General features: G+C 38.7%; 1 protein-coding gene across 2 annotated transcripts in view; it reads left to right on the top strand.

Moving 5' to 3' along the window:
* The window catches only part of Ide (Insulin degrading metalloproteinase), a 692,915-nt gene that overhangs the window by 572,435 nt on the left and 102,521 nt on the right, over positions 1–17,959 (top strand). For both annotated transcript variants that reach the window (XM_090384737.1, XM_090384738.1), the window contains exon 24: positions 4,550–4,674. In XM_090384737.1, the coding sequence (XP_090240863.1) occupies positions 4,550–4,674 (125 nt within the window). The remainder of the gene's footprint in view (positions 1–4,549; positions 4,675–17,959) is intronic.

The following is a 17,959-nucleotide window of genomic DNA, read 5'->3' as shown; positions in this document are numbered from 1 at the left end:
AGCACCTGCTGAAAGATTTAAAGACAGCTTGTACGTAAATGTATATATTATTTGAAACGGCATTCAAGACTTATAATGTAGAGTTACATGCTAGAGAAGACCCATACATAAAAAAAGAACATATACATACTCCTGAAAGGGTTCAGTTGTTCATTGCTACAAATACTAGCCTGCCTGATACCCATGCCATAATGCTTTTATGAATACATCTTGAAAAACAGAGCTCCAATGAGTGAAAATGCGCAAGTTAAAATGATACAAGTCATAAACATCAAAAGTGGCAGCACAAAAGAAATTCACTTTAGGATTATCCCTGCCAGACCAAAATATATATATTCAGATTTTAACTTATGCATGTTCAAGCACTATTAATCTTCCGTGAAAAATGTTGCCTCATTATAAAAACAAATTATAGACATTTAGGTATTACCATTAAAAAGAGCAGTGATACCAATGCAATCTATTGTCATTAATTAACATGACAATGAAATGCATTGGTATAACTTGCTGTGACATGTTGCAATTTATAGTTTGTGGTTATGAGGCCAATTTGTTTTCTCAGACTGAGAATAAAAGAATCACATGAGGTTTCTTTGTTTCTGTACTAGCATTAGCATTAGTAGAGGCATATAATGCAAGAAAGCAAGCTTATATAGCATCATCCAAAAAAATAAAAAAAAAACCCTTCCCATTTCACCCATCCATTCACACCAAATGTTTGTCTAGTTCTGACTTGAACATTAAGTTGCTGACCTCCACTACGACAGATGGAAGCTGGCTAAAGGCGAATTTCTGCACATCTGTTCTACAATTGCCTTTCATCAATTTGAATTTATGCCCCCTCAGGTGAGTAATCTGAGCAAGAGGAAGAATCCCATTATCATTGAACTTGCTCAATCCATTTGAGCCTTATACACCTCAATTAGATCACCTCGCAGGTGATCTAGTCTCCAGAAGCTTCAATTTTCAGAACTTAAGCCTTTATTTGTGAGTGGAACAAAAGGTTGGTAACACCAACCTTTTGTTCCACTCACAAATCTCATTGCCCTTCTCTGTACTCGTTCCAGCAGCTCTAAATCTTTGTTAAAGTGAGGCCTCCAGACCTGTATACAGTACTCAAGATGTGGCCTAACCATTGCCTTATACAAGGGGACAATCACCCCTTATCCCTGCTAGCAAAATTCCTGTATATCATTGACATGATACCATTAGATAGTCTTGCAGCTTATCAGCACTACTCAGAAAACTTCATATCTGGCTGCACAATTACTCCAAAGTCCTTTTCATTCTCTACTACCCTGAGTGTAGTACCACCCAGTTGATAAGTTATTCTGAGGTTACTGCTACCCATATGCAGTAATTTACATTTGTCAATGTTAAAATTCTGTTGCCACCTCTCAGCCCATCTTCTCAACTTTTCCAGATCCTGTTGCAGTAGTGTAGTATTATCACCGTCATTAACAATCCTGCCAACTTTTGTATCGTCTTCACACTTAGACATTAACCCTCATATACCTTCATTAGTATCATTATTAAATACCAAAAACAACAATGGGCCCAACACCGAACCCTGGGGGTCTCCACTAATAACTTTAGTCCACGAAGAGCAATGTGCATTGTAGCAACTTGCCCTTAATGCCATACTGCTCCAGTTTATCCAGTAGTCTTCTGTGTGCCACAGTATCAAAAGCTTTCCTAAAATCCAAGTATATGATATCAAAATTATTCTTTGCATCTAGTTCCTTTGTGACCACTTCGTAGTATCCAATCAAATTTTTCAGACAAGACTTCCCCTTAACAAACCCACGCTGTGTCTGAATTATTGCTGCAGTTTTGTATAGATGATCCTGCATCGCTTCCTTAACCAGTGACTCCCTTATTTTCCCTGGAACAGAAGTTAGACTAACAGGACTGTAATTACTTGTGTTACCCTGTGATCCCCCTTTGTGAATTGGGGACCCAATTGCACATTTCCAGTCCATGGGGACTCCCCTGAGTCCAAGGAAGCTTTCATAATTATGGCTAAGAGTTTACTTCCTTAATTATAACTGGATAGATGCCATCCACCCATTGAACTGGAACCTAAGGGGGCATAAATTCAAACTGTAGAATAGATGTGCAGAAATTTGCCTTTAGCCAGCGGGTGGTTAATTGCTGGAACAAACTTCCATCTGTCATTGTAGAAGTTGATAGGTTAAATAAATCTAAGGAGGAACTGGACAAACATTTAGAGGGAATGGTTGTGTGAATTTTTTTTTTTTTTTTTTTTTTGGCTAATGCTACATAAGCTCATACGCTTGCTTTCTTGCATCACATGCCACTATTACTATTACCCCAGTTGCCTTTCTTATGTTCAATTTCAAAAATTTCTCTTCCACTTTGCTCTCAGCTATTATGAAATCATTTAGCTCCCTTTCAGAATTTGATAAACTTCTGGCCTCCTCTTTCCTACAGACCTCATGTGTGTGTGTAGATGCAAAATACTCATTCAGTTTGACAGCTACCTCAGGAGGTTTATCAACAATCGAACCATCGATGTCAAGTGGACCAATCTGATTCATCCCATTCCTTCCAGAGTGTACATAAGTATTATGTTTTTGTTTGAATTGTTTTCCAAAGATTTCTCGTAATCTGCCTTTGCTTGCCTAATGTCCTTTGTGACTTGAATATAGACTATCTTATATTTACCATAGGAATCTGTCTCCCCTAATAATTTATATGCATCCCATGCATTTTTCTTCCCTGCCACGAGCCTCATTAGGTTATCTGACATCCATTTAGTCCTAAACATTGAACAGTATGTCTTAGTTGGCATGAAAAGCCTAGTAGCTTCCAAGATTAATTCCTTGAATGCTTCCCATTTGCTGTTGGTAACATCATCAGTTGGTCCCACTGTATAGAATTTAAAAACTCTCTGAGATCACTGTAGTCACCTTTACAAAAGCAAAAGCTGTCCCCCTTACCTCTGATGGTAGTTACATCTTTAAGTCCACATCAGTACACTGACTGCCACCTTTATCTGCAGATTCTTAACGCATGAAAAATCACTGCTGATAATCAAATCAAGATCAAGACGTCAAAATGTTTGAGAGACCTCTGCTGTCTCTCAAACATGCTGCTGTAGAAAACAATCATCCAATAAATTTCGCTCACACACCAACAAAAGTCTTTTGTTGGTGTGTGAGCGAAAATCTCCCATTATTAGACAATCTGATTTACTGGCCCACTCCATTTCCCTGTACTGTTGTTCATTGTACTCATCAGAGTCATTTGGTCTATAACACACTCCTCTCAATTTTGCTTTCCCAGTGCTTATGTCACACCAAAATGACTCAACATTTCACTGTCCACCCATGTCAACTGGATGCATTTCCTTAAATTTTGTGTTTCTTAACTAACAGCATCACTCCTTCCTCCCCTTCTACTTTGTCTATCCTTCCTGCACATTGTCCTCCCCAAATTACAATTCTCCACTACTGACACATCTGTGTGGCACCATGTCTCCGATATCCCAACAGTATCCACTTTTGATGTCTTGATCAGCACCTCAAATTCGTCAAATATATTTATTGTACTCCCAGCATAGGTATACATGCAAGTATACATACATCTATTCTTACTTGTTCCATGATGACTCCCAGCAGCCCTAGAGATCCCCAGTACATCGCTTTCCAGGCTTCTGCTCATTCCAATAGAAGCAGTGCAAGAATTAATTTCACCTCTGCCTGTGGCTGCCATTAATATATTAGTCTGTGAATCCCTTCAAGCTAGCAGTTTCCATCCCACCTAACACAACCTCGATAGCATCAGCAAATATTCTTGCACCTTTTCTATTTAAGTGTATCCCATCACTATAGAAATAATCTCTCCTGTTAACAAGCACAGACTCACTGAGAAAAATTCTACCCCATGAACCTTGCACAAACTTTCCAGGGCCGAATTGATTGATAAGGCTCTCATCATATACTCCCTCCTATTGTGTCTGGGCAGAATTGCAGACACTTTCAAATTTAACCTTAACTTGCAACTTTTTTTCAACATTGACCTGTACTTGTTAAGTAAGTCCGCAGTTCTCCTACCCCTAATGTCATTAGTGCCAATGTGTACAACAGTATCACTGTTTGTGCCTTTAAAAGATGATATCTGCTCTACAACATCATCAGCTTTTGTTCCTACTAGACATATCCTGGATCAGGTACCCTCTACAGATTTCACATAATACCTCATGTCGATTAATGAATAATATCATGCACAAATAGCTGGATCTTTTTTCATACTTAGGAAATTCTCCTTGAACATTAATCATCAATTTTATTTGGTGAAATAAGTATATAAAAATGCTTTCTTGAATTAAGGTTCCCATTTTTGAAACTGAGTATCCAGTGCCTCACACAGAAGAAAGCATCAGCTTTATTAGTTCAGGAAACCTTTAGTTTGTCTATTTAAATATAACTTTCTTTTTTTTTTTTTTTGATTGGTTTTTATCACAGTAAATTTTGAAATTGGGAAAGTTGTTTTCAGTTATCCTGTATACTAAATTTTGTTTTAGGTTATATAGTTTGTAGTGGTGTTAGAAGAGCCAATGGGGTGCAAGGTCTGCGAATTATTGTCCAATCTGATAAAAGTCCAACTTATGTAGATACAAGAATAGAGGCATTTCTACATTATATTGAGGTAAATGTTACATATCAAGTCATTTCTCTTGTTGATAATTAATTGTTTACTCACAAATTTTGTATATATCTTTTTCTGTGTAATTAATAATTCTAGATCATACTGATAATAAAAAAAAATTTGTGAAATTTTTAAATTTTATAAAATAATAGTTTGACTTCATTGTCTATATTCAGTTAATAATTAATGCATTATATAGATTTTTTTAATAATAATATACAATAGCAACTACATAAATTTCATCATTATGAATTTTTTTACAAAACAAGTATTAGAACTGGCATAATAACTGCTCCCTAAACAGAACTTTCTTACAAACTTTCAAATATTAAATAGTTTGTACTGAGAAAATATAGTACTATATTAAAGGCAGAAATTACAAAAGCAACTCTTTAGACGTAATTAGAAAACATCACAAAAATACCCTGCCGGCCATACAAACACTATGGCCAATGTTCTGAGTTAATATTAACTTAAAAAAAATAATAAAAAAGTAATGCTAGTAAACATAAGGTTATGATGTATGCCTGTAGAACTTTTATAAAATATTAGTATTTTATTGTTCTACTCGGAGCTTTAATTAATGCCTTGCACCTTCTGGCATAGAATCTCAGATTCTCAATATATAAATGTTACCTAATTCATGATACTAGACACGAATATTAGCTTCTTTCAGTGATATTGCTTGATAGCATCTCCTCAAAATGGGCAACTTTATGTGGTGAAGGGTCCATTGCATTAGACCCATATCTGACCCACACTGGCAGAAACTGGAACAATACCCAAACCCAGCCTCCACTATTTGTACCCACAAAAATTAAATAAATAAATAGAAATATGAGGGGTTTCTGAAAAGTAAGGTAACACATTTTTTCTCTCGATGATGTTTAATAATATGAAGCTGAAATTACACACCAAAAAATAAGTGAACATGCACTACTTCTCCACAAAGTCTCCAGTTTTATTGATGCACTTGCCCCGACAATGGATCAGTTTATCAATACCAGTACTGAAGAAGTCCGTGCCCACACAGTAACCAATATCGCACTGCCTGTTGAACTTCCTCATCCGTGGTGAAATGCTTTCCTGAAAGGTGTTTTTTCAGAGATCCAAACAAATGTGACAGAGTTCCCAATGATTACAGTGTAACCATTCACAAGTAGTGTGGGGAGTTGCGTTATCATGCAACAAAATCATGCTGCTCGTTAGGAGTCCTGGTCATTTGCGTCAAATGTTTGCTTTCAGTTTTTCCAATGTTGCACAGCTTTACTGTGCATTGATGGTTCCTCCCGTCGGCAAGAAATCCACCAACAGAACGCCTTGGCAATCCCAGAACACTGTGGCCATGACTTTTCGGACACTGGGAACAGTTTTGAATTTTTTGCACACAGGAGATTGTGTATGTTTCCAGGCCATGGAGCCTTGTTTGCTCTCTGGGGTAAAGTGATGAACCCATGTTTTGTCTGCTGTGACTGTGGAAGCCAGAAAATCCTCTCCTTTGTCGCTGTATTGCAACAGGTTCTCCAGACACATCTGCATGCGTTTTGCTTTGTCCTCCTCTGACAATTGTCAGGGCAACCAGTGGCAGCACACCTTTCGAACGCCAAGGACATTGTGAACAGTCAACTTACTCATGTTTACTATTTTTGCAATTTCATGCAGTTTTACTCACCTGTTTTCAAGAATGATGCCCTTAATGCACAAAATATTGTCTTCTATCTTGCTCGATGGAGGCCTGCTGCTCGATATCGATCTTCAATGTCAACACGGCCCGCTTTAAATTCATTGCACCAAAAACACACCTGCTTCTTTGTCATCACATTTTCGCCATACATAGCAACCAGTTCACGATGAATGTCACTTGGTGAAGACCCTTTTGCTTGCAAAAAAGTGAATAACTTCACGAACACCTGTTTTGGACCACACTCGCACATGGTAGCCGCCATTTTGCAACTGGAATCTGCTGTGAGGCAACAGTACTACAACACTGCACTGGCGGTCTTTTTGAACATTATTAATGGGTCTATCTGTCCACGTTTCATCTCATTCCCTTTCACCATTATTAAGAAAAAAATGTGTTGCCTTACTTTTCGGAAACCACTCGTAAAAAATTAAAATAAAAAAAATAATAATGATGGATAAGAAAATTTGTATTAACTATTACTATTATTGTTATTGACTATTATTTACTGTTACTGATGTTTACACATCAGTAATAGTAAAATAGATTTAAATTAAAATATGTCAGTCAATGCTATTAATATTATATGTAATACATAAAAATTACATAATTGATATATATGTAATTTATATAATACATAAATTACATACATAATAAGATGTAGACTACTGTAGCTGCTGCAAAGGAATAAGTTTTCCTTGAAATTTTATTGTATTTTTGATTAGTTAACGTATTAATTTTTGTTTTATACATAGATTAAATAGGCTTAGTAGCGTTTGTTAGCTTATTTTTTAAATTTAGCTAGTGATTTTGTAAGTTACTAATCGTACCGCTATCACATTGGTGATAGCGGTACGTAATCAGTAGCGCAGAAGAATAGTAGGGTTTTAATTGTAATAAATAAGTATTTTGAAGGTTTTAATCACCTTTTGGGCATATATCTTTTGTATTTAGCTAACGATATAACTAATTTAACATTGTGATCGTTACGGTATAGTGTAACTTGATAACGTATATCTGGAACTTCACAGCTAAGGTATAACGTAAAACTATATACAGGAATATGTGTTGCTGCATTAACTTAGTGTAGTATTATATAATCAAGTATAGTATAGCAAATTAATCAATAAAATTTATTAACCTCATTAATTTTCATTGTTAATTAATTAAATCGTATTTAAATTGAAATCATGCCCCAGACTAGAGCTGTAAACAACAGGCACAAAGTAGCAGGAGTGCTGTGGCTTGGGGAAGAACCGAAGGTGTCGATTCTCCAATGCATCACAGCCTAAAAAAAATCTGCAACTTGTGAAATGTTTGCAGACCTTTCTAAAACAGGACATGATATTGCTAAGGGGGTGTCTTTGTGTGTGCAGCAACCTTCAGGGCAGAATACACTGGTCCCACAAGAGCTAGTTATTGTCAGTGACTCTATTATCAGGTAGACGGGAAATATAATGTGTAAAAAGATAGGTGGAATAGGACTAGGGTATGTCTGCCAGTGGCAAAAGTCGAAGATGTCGTGGACCAAATATCATCTTTTATGGGCACAAAGGGTGATAGTACCCGTTGGCACTAATGATGTTCTGCAGTTCTGCCCAGACACGATAGGGGAGAGTATATGATGAGAGCCTTGTCAATCAATTTGGCCCTGGAGAGATTGTGCAACACTCATGGGATAGAATTTTTCACAGCATGTCTGTGCTTGTTAACAAGAGAGATTTCTACAGGGATGGGATCACTAGGTCAAAGTCATTACAGATAGTGGCAATTCTATGACAATGTTAGAAAATAATGTTAGAGTGGAAATTTTTAGGTATGTTAGATCTGCCTATGAGCAAAATTAATCACATTGAAATTAAACACATCACATTTGTTATAAATGTTGATGAAATCATTAACTAACTAATCCATCAGGTTCCTTCTCTTGTTCCTTTTGTTTCTATATGCACATTTTGTACATACTGACACCTAGTTGCTACTGTTTTCTATGGTGGAAAACAAGTATCTCTGATTGTTAGTTGCAGGATGCTTATACATGTATAATGAACAATATATATACCTTTATCTTTTGGGTGTCTGTTAATTTTTTTATTTTTTGTTTTTTTTTTAAATTTTATTTAGGTATAACATTTTTTCAGTATTTCACTCAATACAGCCCTATTGCTTATTGGGCACCTGTTCTAAATTATTTCTTATTAAAATTTTTTTTCTTTTCACATTTTTGGTATCTATATTTTTAATAAAAGCGATAATATGTTGATCTACAGTTACCATTCTTTATTTCCAAAAACAGATGGATTAAGTTTCCGGCCACTTTCCACTTACTACTCTTATATCTTACTACCCTCCAGGGTTGTTACTAGCACGGCTGGAAATTGTGCTTATAAATAACCTGAGCTTTAACTTTCTAAATAACCCGAGCTCTAACTTTCTAAATAACTCAAGCTCTACTTTCCTAAAACTAAAAAATTTACCACATGCTAGGCTATTAGTATAAATTTCATCTATTAGCCATTGTTTTAGTTTCATCACTCATTTATGTGTATAATTATTTTTGGGGTCATCTGTCATGTCAACCTTAAATTACATTCCGGCTGTCAGTATATCCTCCCTTATAGCTTTAATTTTACATTATTTCATAAATATATATATATATATATAAGTTGTAATAATATTAATTTAATTCATCATCAGCCATTTTCAATCCACTGCAGGATGAAGGCCTCTCCAGCAACTTTCCGGTTCCTTCTGTTTTGTGCAATGCCCATCCACAAACTCATGAATTTCATCTGTGCATCTTCATTGTTGTCTTCCAGGTTTTCTTCTAGCTCCTCATGGGTACCATTCTGTTATTTTCTTAGTCCATCTGTCATCACGTCTTCGAGCTATGCATCCTGCCCAAGACCATTTTAGTTCTTTAGTTTTGATTAAAATGTCCTTTACTTGAGTTTGCTGCCTAATCCACGTGTTTCTCTTCTTATCTAACAGTTTGATTCCCAATATAATTCATTCCATTCTTCGTTGTGTGTAGTTCTCAGCTTCTCTTCCATTCTTTTGGTGAGTGCCCAAGTTTCACTTCCATAAGTTGTGGTGGGGAGTATACATTGGTTCATTAGTTTACATTTCAGACAAACTGGGATATTGCTCTTCAGTATGTGACTATATTTCCTGAATGCTATCCATCCAAAATTTATTCTTCTCTTGACTTCCAGCCATTTATCATTATTACAGCTAATGACTTGTCCCAGATAAGCATATGACTCCACCTTTTCAATTACTGCTTCTTCAATCATTATTCCCCTTTCTGTGGCATACTTGTTCATCATTACTTTTGTTTTAGCCATATTCATCTTTAGTCCAAAATCCTTACTAACTCTGCATAACTCTGGAACAGGACCAGGGTATGTCTGCCAGGGGCAAAGGTTGATGACGTTGTAGAGCGGATATCATCTTTTAAGGGCACAAAAGGTGATATAGATGTACACATTGGCACTAATGATATTAAGAGTAGGAGACCGGCGGAACTACTTAACAAGTACATGTCACTGTTGAAAAAAAGCCGTGAATTAGGATTGAATTTCAAAGTGTCTGCAATTCTGCCCAGACACGATAGGAGGGAGTATATGATGAGAGTCCTGTCGATCAATTCGGCCCTGGAAAGATTGTGCAAGGCTCAAGGGGTAGAATTTTTTTCAGCCTGGTCTGTACTTGTTAACAGGAGAGACTGCTTCTACAGGGATGGGATACACTTAAATAGAAAGGGTGCAAGAATGTTTGCTGATGCTATCGAGGCAGTGTTAGGTGGGTCGGAAAACTGCTAGATTGGGGGGATACAAGGACTAATAGATTACCAGTAGCCACTGGCAGAAGTGAAAGTGATTCTAGCACTGCTTCTATTGGAATGAGCCGCAGCTTGGAAAATAAGATGCAGGATATTTCAGAGACTGCTGGGAATCATTGGGGTACAAGTAAACACATGAGTTGTGTTAGGGTAGCTAAGAAAAAGAACAGGTGCATGTATACTTGCGTGTACACCAATGCTAGGAGTTTAGTAAATAAATTTGATGAAATTGAGGTATTGCTCAAAACATCAAAGGCAGATATTGTGGGGATTTCAGAGACATGGTGTCACACAGATATAAGGAATGCAGAACTGGAATTTGGGGAGTACAATGTCTACAGAAGGGATAGACAGGATAGGAAGGGAGGAGGGGTTATGCTATTAGTTAAGAAATACATAAAATCCAAGGAAGTGAAGCCAGTCGACATTGCTGGACAGTGCAGTGTCGAGTCAGTTTGGTGTGACATAAGCATTGGGAGATCAAAATTGAGAGTAGGAGTGTGCTATAGGCCTAATGACTCTGATGAGTATAATAAGAAATTCTACAGGGAAATAGAGTGGGCCACTAAATCAGAGTGTCTTATAATGGGGGATTTTAATTTCCCACATATTGACTGGAATTTGGGGGCTGGTAACTCACACACTAGCAAGGCTTTTGTGGATTTATTGGATGATTGTTTTCTACATCAGCATGTTCGGGAGGCAACTAGAGTGAGTAATACTCTTGATTTGATTATCAGTAGTGATTCTTCATGCATTAAGAATCTGCAAGTAAATGAACCACTAGGTAGCAGTGATCAGAGTGTGCTGAAGTGCATTTACTCAAAGAGGTAACTACCATTAGGGGTAAAGGGAAGGGTTATTGCTTTCGTAAAGGCAACTACGATGGACTGAGACAGTATTTAAATTCTATACAATGGGACCAACTGATGATGTTACCAACAGCAAATTCAAAATGGGAAGCATTCAAAGAACTTATCTTGGAAGCTACTAGGCTTTAGCATTAGCATTAGTAGAGGCATTTGATGCAAGAAAGCAAGCTTATGCAGCATCAGCCAAAAAAAAAAAAAACTCACTTCCACTTCACCCCTCTGTTCGTTCAAAATACCTGTCCAGCTGAGCCTTAAACTTATTTAGGCTATCAGCCTCCACTGAAGAAATGGACACGGGACCACGTCCATTCTTCCCCAAAAAAGATAAAGCCAAGACTGATAAAAGTAAGCCCTCAGCACCTCGGAAGCCGCCTGATGGACCCACCAAGCCAAAATAATGGCTAAATTCCTACGATGGAATTGTCGTGGATTCCGGCGAAATACAGATGACATCAAGGCCCTCCTGCAAAAGCACGAGCCAGTTTGCTTTTGCTTGCAGGAGACTTATCTAAAGGCAAATGATGATCCCACCATGCATAACATCACAATCTTTCGTAAGGATAGAATTGCGGATGGTCCTGCTCATGGAGGAGTGGCTATCCTTGTGAATAATCAGACCCCAGTTCAGCCCTTGCTAATTACAACCAGCATAGAGGCTGTTGCAATTCGCCTTACAGTGGGATTTCTATTAACGGTCTGCTCTATTTATTTGCCACCTGGGACTGACATCTCCCAGGAAGACCTTGATGATCTTGTAACGCAGTTGCCTCCCCCTTTCTTACTTCTTGGGGATTTTAATGGACATAACACCCTGTGGTGTAGTGCTAACATCACTGGAAGGGGACGGGTCATAGAGCGTATGCTCAATGACAATGCCCTTTCCCTTGTAAATACTGGAACAAACACCTTCTTCCACATGCCTACCCGTACTTTTTCTGCCATTGATCTCTCTATCTGCTCCCCTACTCTACTCCCTTCACTCACTTGGGAAGTGGAGGAGAATCCATACGGAAGTGATCACTTCCCTGTGATAACCTTGTTACACAGTGGGAGACCATGTCTTCCTTTTAGGTTACCACGGTGGAAGTTTGATCAGGCTGACTGGAATGCCTTCCAACATCAGGCAAATTTTGACCTCAGTACAGTCAGTCAGGAGCCTATCAATGACGCAGTAATGTACATCACAGAAATCATTGTCCAAGCAGCTGCGAATGCTGTTCCAAAAACATCTGCCCGGTTTCCACCATTTCCCAAACCTTGGTGGAATTCACAATGCACAGCAGCAAAAAAGGCTCAAAACAAAGCGTGGGGGATATTCCGTCGATATCCTACCACTGTTAATCTAATAGCCTTCAAGCGTGCACGAGCCAAAGCACGCTACATTCGCCGTCAGAGTCAAAAGGAATCATGGATCCGTTTTACATCATCTATTAACCAGGCTACCAATTCTAAGGTAGTCTGGGATAAAATCCGGAAAATGAAGGGAAAATATACATCCCACCCTTCTTCAATCCTAGATTATAATGGATGCGCTATTGCAGATCCAACTGCAATAGCCGATGCTCTTGGGGAAACATTCTCTAACATCTCCGCAACATCTTCGTATTCCCCAGAGTTCCTGGTCCTGAAACATAAAATCGAAAAGCAGGCACTTAATTTCAAGTCCAAGGGCCTCAATCCCTACAACGGGGCATTCACTATGCAGGAACTGAAGAGAGCCCTCACTCTTTCTAATGCAAGTGCTGTTGGACCAGATGGCATCCATTATGAAATGATTAAACGTCTTTCACCAAAATCTATGGATTATCTGCTCCTTCTATATAACAGAATCGTTATTGAAGGGCAGTTTCCGGACTCCTGGCGGAAGGCAATCGTCCTTGCTTTTCCTAAGCCAGGAAAGGATCCAAAAGTCACCACCAATTATCGTCCTATTGCTCTGACTAGCTGTCTGTGCAAAATCCTGGAGAGAATGGTTAATTCTCGTTTAATATGGTACTTAGAATCAAATGACCTTCTCTCCAACATCCAGTGCGGCTTCCGAAGGAACCGGTCCACTTTGGACCATCTTATTAGATTGGAAACATCCATCCGGGATGCTTTCCTAAAACGCGAACACTTGGTGTCGGTGTTCTTTGATATGGAGAAAGCGTATGACACAACTTGGAGATTTGGCATTTTAAAAGATCTGCATAGCCTTGGTCTTAGGGGGCAACTCCCCATTTTTATTAAAAACTTTTTAGCCAATCGATCTTTCCAAGTTCGTGTTTGATCCTCACTCTCTCGTTCCTTCAGCCAAGAGGAGGGAGTACCACAAGGATCAGTATTAAATGTCTCGCTTTTCGCCATTAAAATAAATTCCATCATAGAACAACTTCCTCCAACTGTAAACAGTGCCCTCTATGTTGATGACTTTAGCATATTTTGTCAGTCATGCAACATGAGGGTTATTGAAAGACAACTGCAGAAAGCCATTGATCATCTCAATTCCTGGGCACTTGTTAATGGCTTCAGGTTCTCGCCGGAGAAGACCGTTTGCGTACATTTTTGTCGCAAGCGTAATCTTCATCCTGAACCTGAATTAAGGCTCGGACAAAATGCTATTCCAGTAGCACCGGACACAAAATTCTTGGGACTCATATTTGACAAAAAGTTGACCTTTCTGGATCATATCCATCAACTCCGCACAAAGTGCACAAGAGGGGAGCAGACCGATGTACCCTTCTTCGGATTTACCGTGCACTTGTGCGATCCAGACTAGATTATGGGTCCCTGGTTTACAATTCGGCCAGAGACAATGTACTTCGTTGGCTGGATCCTGTCCATCATCTGGCTCTCCGTACCGCTATTGGAGCATATCGAACATCTCCAGTCCAGAGCTTATATGTCGAAGTAAACGAACCGCCGTTATCGCTTCGACGTAAGCAGTTGTCTCTAAACTACGCTTTAAAACTGAAATCCCTGCCAGACCATCCTACGTGGCTATCCGTTTTTGAGCCACGATGGGAAAATTTGTACAACACCCGTAAGACTGCCAACCGACCTTTTGGTATTCGTCTCCAAGAGCTACTCAAAGAACTTAATATCAAGGTAGACAAGGTTGCCCAAACACCGAAGCAACCCCTTCCACCCTGGCATGCTCATTTCCCGGCATGTGACTTGTCCCTTAGGAATTGGGGAAAGTCAGACCCTCCATCGTCTGTCTACCTGCAGCTTCATTCAGCACACCGAGCTGAACATTCTGACTTCGCGCCAGTTTACACAGGCGGTTCGAAGTCAGAATCATATGTGGGATCTGCTGCTGTCTTTACAGACAGCACTACATCGGAGCAGATTCCCTCTGAATGCAGCATATTTACTGGAGAGCTGCACGCTATAGAGTTAGCCTTGGAACACATTAGTGAATGCCAACACCAACGGTTCATTTTATATTCTGACTCTCTCAGTGTGTTACAGGCTTTAACATCTGTGATATATAATCCTCATCAGGTTCTGTCTTGCATTCAGCAGAAGATTCACTTCCTCCGGGAACGTGAATATGATATCTGTTTCTGCTGGATTCCGAGCCACGTTGGGATTAAGGGAAATGATTTGGCTGACACCGCAGCCAAATCAGCAATCCCCAATAAAAATCGCTGCCTGTCAGTCCCCTATACAGACTACAGGCAAACAATACAGCAGAAGATACACTCCCAATGGCAGGACTCGTGGAATACACAGACTGGAAATAAACTATATCGTATAAAGCCTGTAATTGAACCGTGGCAGTCTAGTCTGCGCGGGAATCGTAAGGAGGAAGTTGTTCTTGCCCGGACCCGCATAGGACATAGTCATTTGACACATTCATTTTTGCTGAGGGCTGATGACCCTCCTATGTGTGAGTCCTGTGGCACCATTTTATCTATTAGACACATTTTAGTTGACTGTCCAGATTTTAGCAATATCCGTTTTACCGCTTTTAATCATCTGACTGAGCCGTATACACTCAGTCAGATTTTATCCGACAATGACAATGTGTCTGCTATTTTAGATTTTTGAAAGCCATAAACGTTTTTAATCTTATTTAAAATTTATATGTTATTGTTATATCTTTTATTGATTTTTCTTTTTATATATTTATTATTAGATCTGGACACGGTGGCCTAATTAATTAGGTCACTGAGATGTTAAATTTTTCTATATTACACGGTCTTGGCGCATTATAGCCTTAGTAGCTAATGCGCCAATAAAATCAAAATCAAATCAAATCAAATCGGTTCATCATAACAGGTGTTTCTTGACTAAATTTTTCTTCTTTGGATTTCTTTTTCCGTATAGGTTTCTTGGGCTTTATCATTTTCAGAAAGTTGTAATATTCCTCGTTGGTATCTTGGTCCTGAGCAGTCTGCAGAAGCTCAAGCTTGTTCCTATGTTCCAGTACATACTGCTTTTTCTCCTTTTCTGTTATCTCAATGACCTTTGTATTATTTACTCCTCCTATTCGCCCTAAATTTGGCAAAAGTCTTCCTTTTCACTAAATTAATTAATAAAATTAAAGTTGGTACTCACTTGCATTATTTTTGATTCATTTTTACTATTTTTATTATGTTTTCACTGCTATCTGTCGGGCTATTGGTTGCTAGCCAAACAGATAGCAGTGAAAACATACTGCCAGGTTGCTGCTCAATTTAATATATATTGCATTATTATTATATTAGAGTACTGAAATAATATTCTTAATATATTTGAACCTTGGCAAATGGTAAACAGAAACAGATAGCCTTAGCCAATTATTGATAGGATGTATTGAGTGGAGCTACGTTAACATTGTATCTATACAATGTTAACATACAATGTATGTTAACATACAATGTAAGGATACATTGTATTCCATACAATGTATCTATTAATCAGTAATTTGCTACATCATTTTATTTTTATTATTTCATTATAATTTATGTAGTTAATTTAGGGTACAACAATGAAGTCCACCTTAGGTTACCTAAATACTTGGCCCTTATTAAATTTCATCAGTTGTATGATCACCTTGGTATTCAGTTCAGTAAATAATGTATTATTGGTTTTACAGACTGATGTAATGTTCAATCAATATTTTGATGGTGTTAATCTGTTCAGACACTCTTTTTCTATTTCTCCATTCTATATTTTTATCAAATATTTCACATATGTTTATATATATATTTTTTTTTTTATTCACTCATTCACCTGCTCCAAATGTTTCTCTAGTTCTGCCTTGAATCTGTTTAAGATATCAACTTCTACAACAATAGATGGAAGTTTGTTCCAGCAATCAACCACCCGCTGGCTAAAGACAAACTTCTGCACATCTATCCTACAACTGTCTTTCCTCAATTTGAATTAATGCCCTCTCATGCGATTATTCTGAGCAAGAGGAAGAATCCCATCAGCACTGAGCATGCTCAAACCATTCAAGGCTTTGTACACCTCAATCAGGTCACTTTGCAGGTGCCTAGTCTCCAGACACTGTAATTTGCAAAATTTAAGCCTTTCTTCATAAGAGCAACCCTTTGTTCCATTCAATAATCTTCTTGCCCTTCTCTGTACTCTTTCCATCAGCTCTACATCCTTCTTAAAATGAGGCCTCCCGACCTGTATACAGTACCCAAGGTGTGGCCTGACCATTGCCTTATAAAAGGGGATAATTACCTCCTTAAACCTGCTAGAAAAATTCCTGTATATCATTGATAAGACACCATGAGCTACTCTTGCAGACTGTCTGCACTGCTCAGAAAACTTCACATCTGTCTGTACAATTACCCCCCGATCCTTTTCATTCTCTACGTGTGTGTGTGTGTGTGTGTGTGCGTGCGTGCGTGCGTGCGTGCGTGCGTGCGTGCGTGCGTGCGTGCGTGCGTGCGTGCGTGCGTGCGTGCGTGCGTGCGTGCGTGCGTGCGTGCGTGCGTGCGTGCGTGCGTGCGTGCGTGCGTGCGTGCGTGCGTGCGTGCGTGCGTGCGTGCGTGCGTGCGTGCGTGGTATTGCTGGTGGCCCCTAGGCATTTGCCCATCTCCACCTTGTTCATCTGTGTTGGTGCAGAGCAGGCCCAAAAAAGTGTTGGCACTCATGTGTTGGTTTGATTGCACTATCACCTGTAGTGCTGAAATGCACAAAATCATCCCGCACCCACCTTAGACAATGCAATACCGGCGGCAACTGCTGTCAGTGTAGTACCACACAGTTGATACATTACTCTGAGGTTACTGCTTCCCATATACAGCACTTTACATTTGTCAATATTAAACTTCAGTTGCCATTGCTCAACTTTTCTAGATCCTGTTGCAGCAGCGTACTCTCATTAGTGTTATTAACAACCCTACCGACCTTCATATCGCCTGCAAACTTGGACATTTTGCCTGATATACCATCATTAATAAATACAGACAACAACAATGGACCCAACACTGAACCCTGGAGGACTCCACTAATAACATTAGTCCATTGATTTCCACTTTCTGTCTTCTCCCACTCAACCATCCCTTTATCCAAAGCAGCAGTTTGCCTCCAATGCCACACTGCTCCAATTTGTGCAGCAGTCTTCCACATACATATATAAATAGATTTATATATATATATATATATATATATATATCTCCATATATATAATCCAATCTTAATTGGATCAGTACAAGTTTCTTTACACAACAAATTACCGGGAACCCTGCTAAGGGACTTGGATTTACACCCGCAGTAATTTTCCGAAGTAGTTTGCTGTCTTTACCTCTACTTTTATCTTTATGCTATCTAACTCTTGTATCTTATGCCTCAAAATCTATTAGAGTAATTCGAGGGAGATTGAGTTACTATTGCTTTACTTGTTGCCTTTTCCTTTTGGCTAATTTTTTGGGCTTATGCCCTCACTATTTTTCCTCCTGT

The sequence above is a fragment of the Mastigoproctus giganteus genome, chromosome 11, assembly GCF_048544385.1.
Source record: "Mastigoproctus giganteus isolate SK-2022 chromosome 11, ASM4854438v1, whole genome shotgun sequence".
NCBI classification, from domain to species: Eukaryota; Metazoa; Arthropoda; class Arachnida; order Uropygi; family Thelyphonidae; genus Mastigoproctus; species Mastigoproctus giganteus.
Note: the sequence above shows the minus strand (reverse complement) of the source record. Positions and strands in the feature narration are given on the sequence as shown.